This window comes from Mizuhopecten yessoensis, unplaced genomic scaffold (genome assembly GCF_002113885.1).
Source record: "Mizuhopecten yessoensis strain PY_sf001 unplaced genomic scaffold, ASM211388v2 scaffold716111, whole genome shotgun sequence".
NCBI lineage: Eukaryota > Metazoa > Mollusca > Bivalvia > Pectinida > Pectinidae > Mizuhopecten > Mizuhopecten yessoensis.
The window spans coordinates 8,694-24,039 of record NW_018479953.1 but is presented as its reverse complement, the minus strand read 5'-3'; the positions used below and the strand labels follow the sequence as shown (position 1 = coordinate 24,039).

Below are 15,346 nucleotides of genomic sequence, written 5' to 3'. Positions count from 1 at the left end.
ACTCGTGTGTTCTTAATGGATGAAATTGTTATATAGTGAAGTATAAATGTCCACTTTGCTTGGCATCTGCATCGACTTAATTTTCAAATAGGCGCTATTTTAGTTTTATCTGTACTATTTTTTATATTTTGTTCCTTATTATTCGCCTCAAACGTAATTGACAGTGGTTTTAACTCATTTCATCCGGAAGGGCAGAATGCAATTCATTTATTTTTAGCCGACTCATAAATGTCAGCAATATTTGCATTGGTGACGCTATATGGTTTGCAGCAGGCCAGGTTTACGGGGTCACAAATCTTTGCTATGCTGGAGATTTTGGAAATTTCCCATCGAGATGTTTCGTTCCAATGGAGAGTGCTACACTTACAAAACTGGCACTTGACATAAAACCATGGTGTAGTTTCTATTGTATTTTTTTTGTTACCATGGAAAAACTTTCCAAGACATCAATAGTTTTGCTATATGTTATTTCATTCATCATTATTTGTGGTTTCCGCGAAATGTTGGTATTTTTACGAAGCAAAAGTTTCGCTCTAAACTAACCTGTTTGTGTGCATTTTAATTAGACAGGTGGCAGGATGTTGATGATTAGTCTTGTACAAGTGTGTTAATATTTTAGTTTGGCTGGTAACTCTTAAGTAACTACAAATGCTGAAAAGATGCAAATGACGTTCCATATACATATGCTTAAATTCGAATGATTAATCTGAACTAGTATTATTTGAGTTTGAAACAACAACACAACCAGATGTTTGGCAGTACACCATTTTAATGTACATTGTAGATATGTGATATACCATAAGCAGGAAGACAACACAATAACGTACAACAAATGTATAAACTGTTCACTTCTAATACTGCAACATACACACAGGGACTTCGTACAGGAAATGCCATTTGGTAGCACCAACAATGATGTAAAAGCTTCAGCAAGACACGTCTAACAAACATAACAAGCATTAACAATATAGCATATTTAAACCACACATATACACCAGTCATTTACAAAACAATACTGTGGAAAAACCAAATCAATAATGCTTAATTCGATTTCTGGATCTTTGGAATTCTGACGAATTGGTGGGTTTTTTTGGCGTAGAATACATGTTGAATATTTCCTCATTCATACTATAACAGCATATGTAGCGTTTGTGTTGTGACAGAATCTACTGACACGTATTGATGGAAGAGAATTGTTTTTGTATAAATATGAAGAGGAACGAAACTTCAGAATCTAATGAAAATTATTGATAGTGTAGAAAGAATGCATCGACAGTTACTGATGGAAAAGAAGTAATCTACTAATAACTATTGTGAAGAGGAACGAAACTTCAGAAAACTGATACTGACTCAGGAAAAGAGTCCACTGACCACTTCTATTGATGAACAGGAAAGAATCCTACGGAATCGACTATTGACGAAGGGAAAAGAATCTACCGAAAACTGGTATTTTGAAATTCACTATTGAACGAAAGGAAAATCTACTAGAGATGGCGAGGTAAAAAAAAACCCGAAATCTTCTACTGACCAGAATCTTCTATCCAGAAGGAAATAATGTACTGAAGAGAATCTTCTATTGGCTGAAGAATTTACTGACGAGTATCGTCTATTGGCTGAAGAAAGAATTTACTGAAAAAATCTTCTATTGACCGAGGAAAGAATTTACTGACGAGAATCTTCTACTGACAGAGGAAAGAATTTACTGACAATATCTTCTATTGATAGAGAAATAGTTTACTGACGAGAATCTTCTATTGACAGAAAATATTTTCTGGCGACTGTTATTGTGAGGAAACAATCTAATGAACGATACTGTTGAAAGATGTATTAGAAATATAAAACTGACCGAAATGAATCAAGATTAATTAAAAAATCAACCTCTATTTACTACTTGAGAGGCAAGAGTAGCTTCTTTCCATGTAACCACACTATATAAATCACGTGAAGGTATTTTAAGGAATATCTGTTCAAAATAATATAATGGCAGTTCAGATAACAAAATATACATGCAACTTTAAAGATCGCTGATCATCTTAAACTTGGTTTATCAGAAACGAACTAAATTCAAAATTCATTTTACATGTATTATATGATATTTGCCTGAACAAAATCGGTATGTCAAGTTGTTGGAAGTGCAACACAAACGTTTCATTATGTCAATATCTCCTTTGGAGTTTCAAGTAACCATGGATATATTTTTCGAAGTAGCACATTGAAAATTATTTCGCTAAATAAGCGCCAGACAGGAAATTATGTAAAAAATCAATGATAGCACAAAAATGGAGAATAATTAATAGAAGATGTGATGATGTTCAGCCGACTCGCACTGTCTCGTAAAAGTGTGGAAGAACGCCCACACCAACCGTCACCTATCATACAGACGTGTATGATGAACTAAGCTAGCTAACATATATAATGGTAAAATATTTAAAGAAACACTCCACTATTTACAGGTAATGTAGTATGATCCTTGACTTCTAGTAAATGTGTATTCACTAGCCGTATGGAGTTAATAGGTACCAGCATAACAATAGTTTTCCTATGGAACAATGTGTATATTTCTATATTCAGTAACACACGTAGCTGTAAGCCCATAGTAAACGTGAACACTTTCGCTTGCAGAAAAACTTATGCTTATTTTGCACCCAACGTAAACGTGACTATTCACAATGTAAAAATCACGGCGCTCACAAAATGTACACAGACGCAAAAGATGCTGTGTGTGCAGCTTTACAATAACCCATTTTTAAAGCTAGTATCACCAGGTGGTGTGGACTGTGTCATGTCACGTAAAGATGCCACCACTACAGACGGCTTGTGTGTAGTGATCGGTAATTAAATGTGATTCTGCGTGGAAAGTGATCACATGTGAAAACAATCGAATTTTTGCTATTGACAGTAATCCATATCGAACAAATAGGTACATACTTATTACAGTTTATAAATGTAAACATATCACTCACACACAAAAGTTGGAACTAGTATACACTTAATGAATGTGTAGTTAAATACGGCTATACAGCCATCATGTCACGTGCCCTTAACCATAGGTTGTACTGGTACTGACCAGGATGATTACACAGGTTAGAGTGGGTTGTATTATTGTATTTAGTCGTCGAATGACACCGGGCATGTAATTCCATGCCATGTTACTTAGTAAAATACAATGATGGCAAAAACAAGTTTTGTGAACAAATCGTTAAATCACAATGATAGCTAACACAATATCTGTTACAAAAGATGTATTGTAATTTAAAAAAAAAAAAAATGAATTAAGGTGGTACACTAGAAATCTATTGACCCGATTTATCCCGAGCTCTGCAGTATCATAACTGCCTAAATACATCCATATTTGTGTTTGTATATTTTTCTTGGAGCCAAAAGCTTTGACAATTATCACGTTTAACGATTATGTTTTCATTAACATTTCACCGAATAATTATTGTACTATTATAATTAAGGTGTTTTACAGTTTAATTTAACTTTCAAAGTTTGTGACTATTTCCTACAGGTATGACAACAAATAAGGGTTTCAACGTACACTCCATGTACTGTATATTTGTGCAACCCTGGTTACACAACACAACAGATATTAACACGAGTGTAAACACCGGACAACACTTATTGCTTATTAAGAAGTTTTGACATCTGCATGGCTAAAAAACCAGCTGAGTATCAAACACTTGTCATAAAATTGGAACATAAAAAAATCAGTTTGATGACTTCATATAACTTAATAAAACTATATTTAAAACCTGTGTGCAATTCAAACAATTTTGCATAAAAACTGTCAAGTAAAACAAATGTATACAATCTATTTTCATGTTAAATAACAATCATATTTAATATGATGAAAAGAGGTTAACTTCTTTACAATTCATGTAAACTGGTAAAAAAACCAAGGTAAAATTGTATGTTCAGTCTAGCCCGAAGTTGCTACTGTACATTTTCAGAATATAAACAAAACAAGATTTAGATAAAAACAACTTTAGACATTTCATTAAAAAAAACTAAAACCTTCATCTTTTCAGCTGTGTCATCTTTTAACATCCATCCCCTTTGTTAGCTGTCTCTATGGTATCTTTCACCCTTCCCTTGTTCGATTATCTTCCCTTTTGTTCAGTAGACTAAGAGGACGCCTCTCCCCCAATGTGCCACGGTCTTCTCTTCTTTAACTGTCTTTTCCGTATTTAACTATTTCCCTCGTCTGAAGGTCCACCTCCTTCTTTGATTTTCCTTCAAATCCCTTGTTTTCCACATGTTTAACCCCACGTTTCGTTGACAAACCCTTTTCCTCTCCTTGCTGACCTTTTTCTACCCTTGTTTCGTTGACAAACCCTTTTCCTCTCCTTGCTGACCTTTTTCTACCCTTGTTTCGTTGACAAACCCTTTTCCTCTCCTTGCTGACCTTTCTCTACCCTTGTTTCGTTGACTAACCCTTTCCCTATCCTTGTTGGACTTTTTCTCTATCCTTGCTTGTGATAAAAACTTTCCAAATATTTAACCGTCGAATTATTTTTTCCCATATACAGCCTAAGCTCAGTTACCTCTTGTTAACTTGCCTCTCAAGGGGTAAAGTGTGCTCCTTTTCGTTGTTCGAATCGCTTTGAATGCTTTCCCAAATTTCCTTTTACATTTACATTATTATGTTGAAAAATATAGCTTGGTTTTTAAAATTTATTTTTAAAAAAAAATCAAATAATTAAAAAAAATGTAATTTAGAAAGTAAACGATACAACCTTTTTACAACCAAATGGGAAGAGGAGCAAACATGTTTCCAAGCATAGTGATATATTTAATATTTTTGCTGTCGCTTTCCTTAAGCATGTACGTGTTCGATCAATGTTCAACAAATTGTAGACAGAAACTAAAATGTACTTGTGTACTACAATTTATATGATCGAAATCAACCAAATGTAACATGACATGCAAAGGTATCTTACACAGATGAAATTTAGATCATACTCAATAAATAATATTCAACAGTGTAAGTTGATGGAAGATCAGTTCAAGTAATTCACATGTCTTACTGAAGTAAGAAAAATACACTGTACAAACCCTTTGTTCTAAAATTTATCAAATAACTGTGTCAGGGAACATGGAGTTTAGAGAATACCACTACCGTTGAACCTACCAATGTATGTGTGATAATGATAAAAAAGAGTGGCCAGAAGATAGCATTACCCTCTCTTGATGTCACGAATAAAAATGTGATGCTGAGACAGAGTGGCTGAAGTACAACTTGATCCATTATCCTACCCAAAACCAAGCACGATACAGAGACGGTGATTTGTTTGCGATTACACGGCCACACAAATCATCAATGAACAGATACAAGTGTATCACAACATAAAAACGCTGGTAGAATTGGCTAGCCTACAATAACTTATATGGTACGTGTATCATTACTTGTTTGGTCCTAACTGTTATATAACAAAACCATAATCTCTGGTTGTCATTTAGTTCTGTGAGGATCGGGTGGTGATCACAGAGATTATGGTAGAACAATTACTCAGAGAGGTCCGAATTGTGGCAGTCAATATACCTATATGTGAAATGTGGCCACATCAAGCTATGTGCGGTATGACAAAAACAGGTCTGTGGTAAGATGACATTCTGTGTGTGTTATGTACTTGATGTTAAATAAAGGCTCCGTTAGTTACTTGCAGGACTATGTTTATACTTTGGGACTACTGTGTGGTATGACCTGTGGTTCTGTATGAGCTATGGTTTTGTAAGGTGTGTGGTTTAATATAGGGTTTTCTGACACCGTCTGGTATGACCCATGGTTATGAGGTCTGTGATATGACTTCTGAGGTATTATGACTTTTGTTCATTGAGGTTGTGATCTACGGTTTTGGTATGAACTTATTTTCTGTGAGGTATGCGATATCACCTTTAGCAGCGTGGTATGACTTTTGGTTTTGTAAGGTCATGGTATATATATAACCCATGGTTTCATTATGTCTGTGATATGACCTACCTATTGGTGTTTTGGGATTTGTTATATGAACTGTACTGCGGCAAGGTCGTAGGTTGACCAATAGTTTCGTGTATACCTTATTGTTCTTTGAGGTATGCGGTGTGAACTATGTCTGTGTGATATAACCTGTGGTTTTGTGAGATTGTGGTATGACATGATTGCAAGGTCAGATCTGTGGTTATAAGAAGAAATTGTATGACTAAATGTATGGCGAGGTATGTGGAAAACATCCGTGGGATGACCGGTGGATCTAAAAGCTCGTGGTTTGACTTTTGTTTTTGTGAGTTGTATGAGAGAAACGTGTATGATCTGTGGTTAGGTGAGGTCCGTGTTTGGAACTTTGGTTCTGTGAAACTTATCTTGTGTTTTTCCCCTTGTGTTGTCCAGGAACCCCAGCCTTTTGTAGGCGCTGCACCAATTGTTTACATGGAGGGGGAAGGGGAGACCCATCCCTCAGTTGCAGGACCGATTTTTGCATGAAATTGTAGGTGTTATGGAGAGTCTTTGGATATTGCATGTTGAAGACCCAGTATGATGCAAACAGTGTAGCAAAAGCGATAGTAAATTCCTCGAACTCCTGAACGATCTCTTCCTCAACGACCAGTACAAACTCGTCACTGTGGAACAGTGGACCTTTCGACACAAGAATTGGGACGATTTTCCCTTTGGGATCCACAGTGTCCTCCTCCCCGATCTCACGTACCATTTCTACAAGGTTTTCCTTGAGGAGAAGCGGTACCAGACACAGTGCTGTCACCATGTCCCAGTACTGCTTTAATGCTGCATTCTGTTGTTTGATGGTGTCCGCCTGGCGGAGGATTGGGTTGGACCCCGACACGTGCTTGGCGATGTCAATTATTGCGTTAGCGTACTTAACACAGTACTCTTGAATGGTGTGGTCTATATCTATATTTGTCACACGCTGGAATTCGGCTAGCATTTGTCTCCCCTGAAATAGCTGGGGGTAAGTCTCTTTTAACGTTGCCACAGTGGGCATTTCCATGGTAATAAATGTTCGTCGAATGTCAAATGTTTCCTCCATATAAAGCTGAATTTCTTCTGGACTTTTCTCTTCACCAGAAGAACTTGATTCCCCTGATGAAACTTTGGCTTTCTTTTCTGGAGATATCTCGATGTTTACAGCTTCCTTTACAGTACGTTCAAGCGCGGTCGTGGATGGACCGGGCACAACCTCAGCAGTCATCATGGCAGTCTTTCGCTTAGCTCTCTGGGACATGACCTTGACACAGACTTTAGGGTCACAGTCAGGTCAAATGACCATCTGTAAGTACAAAAAAAATGTGTTATAGTTCATTACAGCACTTAAAGAGATATGTCAGAAGCAGCTACCTGCCATTTTTGACAAAAAGAACTTGTGCAGTCAGGTTGATGTAATGCTTTTTATGTGTGATATATATATACTCACTATCACATTAATTAGTGAAATGTTAGTAATTAGAATTTAATGTATGGCTATCCTGACAGCTTACCCTTTATCATCTCGAATCCCTGATATCAACTAAACTAGGAATATGATTAACAAGAGGCCCATGGGCCTTAACGGTCACCTGATATATTTATACAGAGAGTTGATTTTGTTTTTAACATGAACAGAAATGTTATTCAAAGTGACAAAAAAACAATAAAACCACCTTATTCAATATCTAGCATACAGATTTCAGACAAAAAAGTATTTGAAACTAGCACCTCTGATTCTAAACAAGGAAAATTAAGAAATTTTAGCACAATGACTCCTTTGAGCCCCACCCTACAGCTCTTGGGGGTAGGGCTGGCTCAAAATTTTCAAAGTATCAAATTGTTAACTCAAGGTTATAATTCCAATCAAGTTATTAACATGTAATAGTCAAAGTATCATTTGCCATTATAAACCATAATACATTTTGCCCCCTCCCCCCTCTTTTCCCAGGGGGTAAACTGAGACCCTAGGGTCATAAACCTGAATCCCCTTCCATCTATGAAGAGTATTTGATTCTACCATATCTGGGTCTTGAGAAGAAGATTTTTGAAATTTCAGTAAATTCGACCCTTTGTGGCCCCACCTATCAGCCCCTGGGGGTCAGTCAGGGCTGATATGTGCTTATTATCAAACTGCTACCTTATAGTGATAATGCTAACCTAAATTGAATTACTTTCAATGGAAATTAAACAAATGTTGGTCCAAAATGTGATTTCCCTATATAAACTATAGTAACTATTTTTTGAAATTTTAGTCAATATGACCCTTTTTGGCCCCGCCCCTCAGGCCCCTGGGGGCCTGGGACTAAACCGGCCACTATTTTTGTTGACCTTTGTCCATGGAAGGTCCCTGCAAAATTTCATTGAAATTGGTTCGGGGTTTTGGAGGAGAAGTTGAAAATGTTAATTGTTTACGGACGCACGACTGACGGACGGACGACGGACGACGACGGACAAAAGGCAATCGCAATAGGTCACTTGAGACTTTGTCTCAGGTGATCTAAAAAGCATTGAGGGCTTATGACTGATACCAGATTGAGGGATGATAAAGGACGAGGTACCAGGATAGCCCTGTCACAAGCATTTTATAATATATTTGACAACAAACAGATGAAAATCCAACAACTCAACAAGAATAATTACAAACCAACAAGTGACATATCTTTATAAAATTCTAGGTGAACGTTTATATTTTCTGCTATTATCTAGTACTGTATTTGACAAGAATTAATATCAGCCAACCACAGTTATCAATCCGAGAAAAAATATGTATTGGCGCGGACTTTGATTCCAGAACAAACAACTATATAAAAAGTGAAAAATGCCAGAAATAAATGTGCGATAATTAAGGGTTGCACAATATGATATTTAAGTATTTTAAAGTATATATGTACTGCCAAAAGAGGCTAAACTGCAGTTAGCTATTTATAGTAAAACATCATGTAATAGGATGGTATGTGAAGATAATTACAAGGCAAGCAAATGGTGGTTTTACAGGAATACTACCATTATATGCGCCCTGTCTGGTACGACAAAACTCTACTTACATGACATAAAACCAACATATATGCAATATGATACTTATTGCCATTTGTAGTTCTATAAATTGAATTTTACTTTTTTTTTATTTAGTCGTAATGCAAAGCGAACGTAAACCTAATTTTATATTCTACTCTTATATTTCATTGTTCTCTGTTCAGTGCTGAGTTAAAGCAGCTGCAGTTAGTTTTACTACAGTACATTGCAATTGTTGTCTGTTGTTGTGATCTAGCAAAGGCAATACACAAATGATGTATACACTAATTAAGCGTTATATTATACAAAAGATGTTAGCACTAATGAAGCGTGGTATTACACAAAAGATGTATCCACTAATGAAGCGTGGTATTACACAAAAAATGTATCCACTAATGAAGCGTGGTATTACATAAAAGATGTTTACACTAATGAAGCGTGATATTACATAAAAGATGTTTACACTAATGAAGCATGGTATTACACAAAAGATGTATCCACTAATGAAGCGTGGTATTACACAAAAGATGTATCCACTAATGAAGCGTGGTATTACACAAAAAAATGTATCCACTAATGAAGCGTGATATTACATAAAAGATGTTTACACTAATGAAGCGTGATATTACACAAAAGATGTTTACACTAATGAAGCGTGATATTACATAAAAGACTATACACTAATGAAGCGTGATATTACACAAAAGATGTTTACACTAATGAAGCGTGGTATTACACAAAAGATGTATACACTAATGAAGCGTAATATTACATAAAAGATGTTTACACTAATGAAGCATGGTATTACACAAAAGATGTATCCACTAATGAAGCGTGATATTACATAAAGGATGTTTACACTAATGAAGCGTGATATTACATAAAAGATGTTTACACTAATAAGGCGTGATATTACACAAAAGATGTATACACTAATGAAGCGTGGTATTACACAAAAGATGTATACACTAATGAAGCGTGATATTACATAAAAGATGTTTACACTAATGAAGGTGGTATTACACTAAAGATGTATACACTAATGAAGCGTGATATTTTACAAAAGATGTATACACTAATGAAGCGTTATAATACACAAAAGACGTATACACTAATGAAGCGTTATAATACACAAAAGATGTTAGCACTAATGAAGCGTGATATTACACAAAAGATGTATACACTAATGAAGCGTGGTATTACACAAAAGATGTATCCACTAATGAAGCGTGATATTACATAAAAGATGTTTACACTTATGAAGCGTGATATTACACAAAAGATGTATACACTAATGAAGCGTGATATTACATAAAAGATGTTTACACTAATGAAGCGTGATATTACACAAAAGATGTATACACTAATGAAGCGTGATATTACATAAAAGATGTTTACACTAATGAAGCGTGATATTACACAAAAGATGTATACACTAATGAAGCGTGATATTACACAAAAGATGTATACACTAATGAAGCGTGATATTACACAAAAGATGTATACACTAATGAAGCGTGATATTACACAAAAGATGTATACACTAATGAAGCGTGATATTACACAAAAGATGTATACACTAATGAAGCGTGATATTACACAAAAGATGTTTACACTAATGAAGCGTGATATTACACAAAAGATGTATACACTAATGAAGCGTGATATTACACAAAAGATGTATACACTAATGAAGCGTGATATTACACAAAAGATGTATACACTAATGAAGCGTGATATTACACAAAAGATGTATACACTAATGAAGCGTGATATTACACAAAAGATGTATACACTAATGAAGCGTGATATTACACAAAAGATGTATACACTAATGAAGCGTGATATTACACAAAAGATGTATACACTAATGAAGCGTGATATTACACAAAAGATGTATACACTAATGAAGCGTGATATTACACAAAAGATGTATACACTAATGAAGCGTGATATTACACAAAAGATGTATACACTAATGAAGCGTGATATTACACAAAAGATGTATACACTAATGAAGCGTGATATTACACAAAAGATGTATACACTAATGAAGCGTGATATTACACAAAAGATGTATACACTAATGAAGCGTGATATTACACAAAAGATGTATACACTAATGAAGCGTGATATTACACAAAAGATGTATACACTAATGAAGCGTGATATTACACAAAAGATGTATACACTAATGAAGCGTGATATTACACAAAAGATGTATACACTAATGAAGCGTGATATTACACAAAAGATGTATACACTAATGAAGCGTGATATTACACAAAAGATGTATACACTAATGAAGCGCTATATTACACAAAAGATGTATACACTAATGAAGCGTGATATTTTACAACTGAATCCTCGTTATGTTAGATACACGTACATAATTCTCAGTAAAACATGACTTTTGTTAAATTGGAAGGATATCTGACATACAAAAGAATCTAAAGTATAGATTTTAATATATTTTGTACCGATTTATAGATTGCTAATCAGAATGAATTTAGAATTTGATTTGTTCAGGTTTAAGAGTTTATAGGTTCACAGAAATGTTATTCAATCCACTCCATGAAACATACTTTTTATTAATACGTAAGAAACAAGATGCTTTGATTAAAAATCAACATTAATCAATCTGTGATATGCTTTTAAAGAAGCTGAACAAGTACATAACGTTACTAAGTGTACATAGTTGTTTATTAATGCTGATGCAGTATGTCGGCCATGTTTTATAAGAATTTGGGCATTCACAACCCAGTGTAGAGGGTCATCCTGGTAACGCTTTACAACAAGAGTGGTTAGAGAACATCATAAGTCGCCTTTTTCAAGAATATTCAAAAGCAGTTCAAAAGATGCATAAATGTATTCAAAAATATAAAGATCAACACACAGAAAAATGCATAAAAATAAAAAATAAAAAGATTTCTCTCTCTCTCTCTCTGTGATCAAAACTGCATCACTGTCTGTCCTTTCGGGGATCTGCATACCAGTTATCAAACTCGTAACAAAAGTGGGAAAATAGTCCAAAACAGTTTTAAAAAAATTATGTTTAAAATTGTATATTTTCGTTTGGGCTGCATATCATTGTTGAATCTTTCACGAACGTTCTGTCAAATATTATCATTTTGGTACATTCACTTAAGTTAAATCCATGAATTTCAACACTTTTTCTATAACTTTTACATTGAAATTTAAAATAGATAAGTCAACAAAATAGAAACATTTTCTGTTTTGATTACACTGCCCCAATGTCTGACGCACATGACACGGCCATACTATTTGAAATATCAGCATCTTAACACAACAAAATAACTTGCATTTATGAATTATAAAGCTACTTGCTTTAAAACTTTAACCAGGTGTTTTTTGCGAAAAAAGTTAAGTCAAATACGGAACAAAACCTTGAAAAATGTTTTTCGATCGTTTTGTTATCCTCGTTGACAGCCCTTCTGCGTGGTAATACTTTTATCCCGTTTAGTCCTACATATTCCAGGAAAATGCACAAAATCTTTGATATAAGTTTTATCGAGTAAAACTTAAACGTACAATGCAGTCCGTAGCGACAATTTGGAAATATGGTCACCATTGTAGTTTTAGCAATAACAAATGGCTAATGGCGCTGCTTTACAGGGGTTACACTTGTACATTTCGTCAGCATCTATTGAATAACTAACACTCCAACATTACGACCGTACATGTAACAATCTACAAGCCATTATTGTGCTATAAATATTTAAAGAAAACTTGTTGTTTCATCAAAAAAGTCTCAAAAGTTATACCAGTGGATTTTACAATAATAAACAGAAAAACTACATAAAATCTTGAACACTTTCATCTAATGACTAGAAATGCAACAGGAAATTTCTGGAAGTGGAAACACTGTGAATAATAAAATACACAACATTTGATAATAATACCAATTTGTAGTGTGTTCAGGACATTTATAGATTTCTATACATACTGTAAATGCTCAAAACATTATCTGGATATTCGCTTTAAATAATATTTACCTTTTGAAATATGATCTCTTTGTGTGGCAATTAACACATCGATAACTCAACCAGATGCCTTTGAAAACATTTCACATAAACAAAACAAGAAGCTAGGCTGTATGGGGATACCTTTTCAAAGCTTCACATATCAAACGATACAGACCCTAACGATACAGAACCCTGTGACAGCTAGATGAAATTAATGGTAAAAGCATGAAATCTAATTTAGTCTGGTAAAAAATCGGTGCTGACATCATCTTCAAAACATACAAGACAGGAAAATATATACAGTATCCTACATGACGTTGTATCATGTCAAAATCACGCCGCTTCCAGACCTAGATTACTAGAGGTGCACACTCGTGCCTGACTTTTGTTATTCTTTACACACGGAACATATAAAAACTTTCATTCAGCTTATTGATCTACTTCCAACCTTTTCACTGCATCCAAAACCAAACTAAAATTGGAATCGGAATGGAAGAGAGGGGATATTTTCTTAAGCTGATGATTTTTACCTCATGGGAGAGGTATGATGCATGGCCTTTGGCTAGCGAAGATGAGGTAGGCTGCCAAAAGGAATTGTTGTCAACTTTATGCATCTACCCTATCCTGTCCACACAACCCTTCCCACGTCATTGACAATACTTGTAGTAGGAGAAGATATAATAAGTGTTTAATCTACCTAACGCGAGATGTTCAATCATTCGTACAGGTACCGAAGTATAATCACAGAATAGGAGTCCATATGTATATAATATCCCGTTCAGACATACGACCATAGCTAGAGCTACGACTAACACTTGGTAATGCTAAAACTGTCAGAGAGACATTGAAAAGTTGTCCGTCGTATACTTACTGACCAGGGAAATCCCGGCAGAGCCAATGTTATTCCGAAAATACCTGATTTTGCTTTGAGTCAGATGGGTTCAGACTACGTCAGTGTCAGCCTTACCGTACTGCGTAGTAGACCGACACAAAAGCTGACACAAAAGCTGTGTGCTTCCTTTTTCAATGTTGCCATCGTGTTGGAAAGCCATCAAAACGAGCTTCTGATATCGCTTGGACAAAGTAATGAGACGTGTTGGTCACCCATCAAAATAGATTAGTGTCTAGTGAGCCCTGACTGGGCGTGGCCTATATCGACCCCATAGCTATAAATTATAAAAATATTCAACTACGGGTACATCTGCCATACATGTACTGTGCACACAAGCAAAGGGAATTATCAATTAATCAGTGATATATATTGATTCAACAATGACGTATGTTTAAAGAAATAATTAGGTAGATTATCGCAGAAAAAAGGTTCAAAATTCTACACATTAAAAAAAAACAAATAAAAAACGTCACTGGTATCAAAATGTTAATTATTTTCCACTGTATATAAACGTATGTGTGTAACACATCACATCAGGCACATTCACTGTATGTACAAATTGTGTACGTGTGTGTGTGTGTACGTGTGCATACCACTTGATGCAGCCTGTGCATCATTGATTAATTGACACTTCTAAGGCAAGGGGAGACGACCCTGACTCCTAAGTGGTAGACTTCTATATTCTGGAACCAGGATTCTGCCAAGGGTGTAGAAATCAATAACATGGTTATTCATTGCAGCTGTGGTATATACGAGATTGGCCATGTCTATGTCCTGGACACTATATGATGGTATATATGTGTGCTATATGGACAGATGCTGGAAAGGTCGGTCCATGTCACAGTACTGGACACGGTGTGATGCCGAGTGTGCTACAGGGACAGGAAAGGCCAGTCCAGGTCACGTTTCTGGACACTGTGTGATGGTCTCATTGGTCTGTGTGCTGTATGTACAGATATGGGAAAGATCAGGCCTGGTGACAGTACTACAGGACACTGTGTGATGGTATGTGTGCTGCTTGGTCAGAGGTGGGAAAGGTCTGTCCATATCACGGTACACTGTGTGATGGTATGTGCGCTGTTAGAACAGATATGGGAAAGGTCAGTCCTGGTCACGGTACTAGACAACGTGTGATGGTATGTGCGCTGTTAGAACAGATATGGGAAAGGTCTGTCCATGTCACGGTACTAGACACGTGTGATGGTACATGTATGTGCGCTGTATGGACAGATGAGGGAAAGGTCAGTCCATGTCACAGTACTACAGGACACTGTGTGATGGTATGTGTGTTGTTTGGTCAGATGTGGAAAAGGTCAGTCCATGTCACAGTACTACAGGACACTGTTTGATGGTATGTGTGTCGTTTGGTCAGAGGCGGGAAAGGTCAGTCCATGTCACGGTTCACTGTGTGATGGTATTTGTGTTGTTTGGTCAGATATTGGAAAGGTCAGTCCATGTCACAGTGCTACAGGACACTGTGTGATGGTATGTGTG

General features: G+C 35.8%; 1 protein-coding gene across 1 annotated transcript; it reads right to left on the bottom strand.

Annotated features, from left to right (window-relative positions):
• Nucleotides 1-5,633: 5,633 nt before the first annotated feature.
• On the bottom strand, nt 5,634-14,053 carry LOC110441729. Its single transcript, XM_021484966.1, has 2 exons — nt 13,832-14,053; nt 5,634-7,265 (listed from the first exon to the last, which is right to left on the bottom strand). Exon 2 carries the CDS (start codon nt 7,218-7,220, stop codon nt 6,339-6,341), a length of 882 nt encoding a protein of 293 aa, XP_021340641.1. The 5' UTR covers nt 7,221-7,265; nt 13,832-14,053; the 3' UTR covers nt 5,634-6,338.
• Between the last annotated feature and the right edge of the window lie 1,293 nt (nt 14,054-15,346).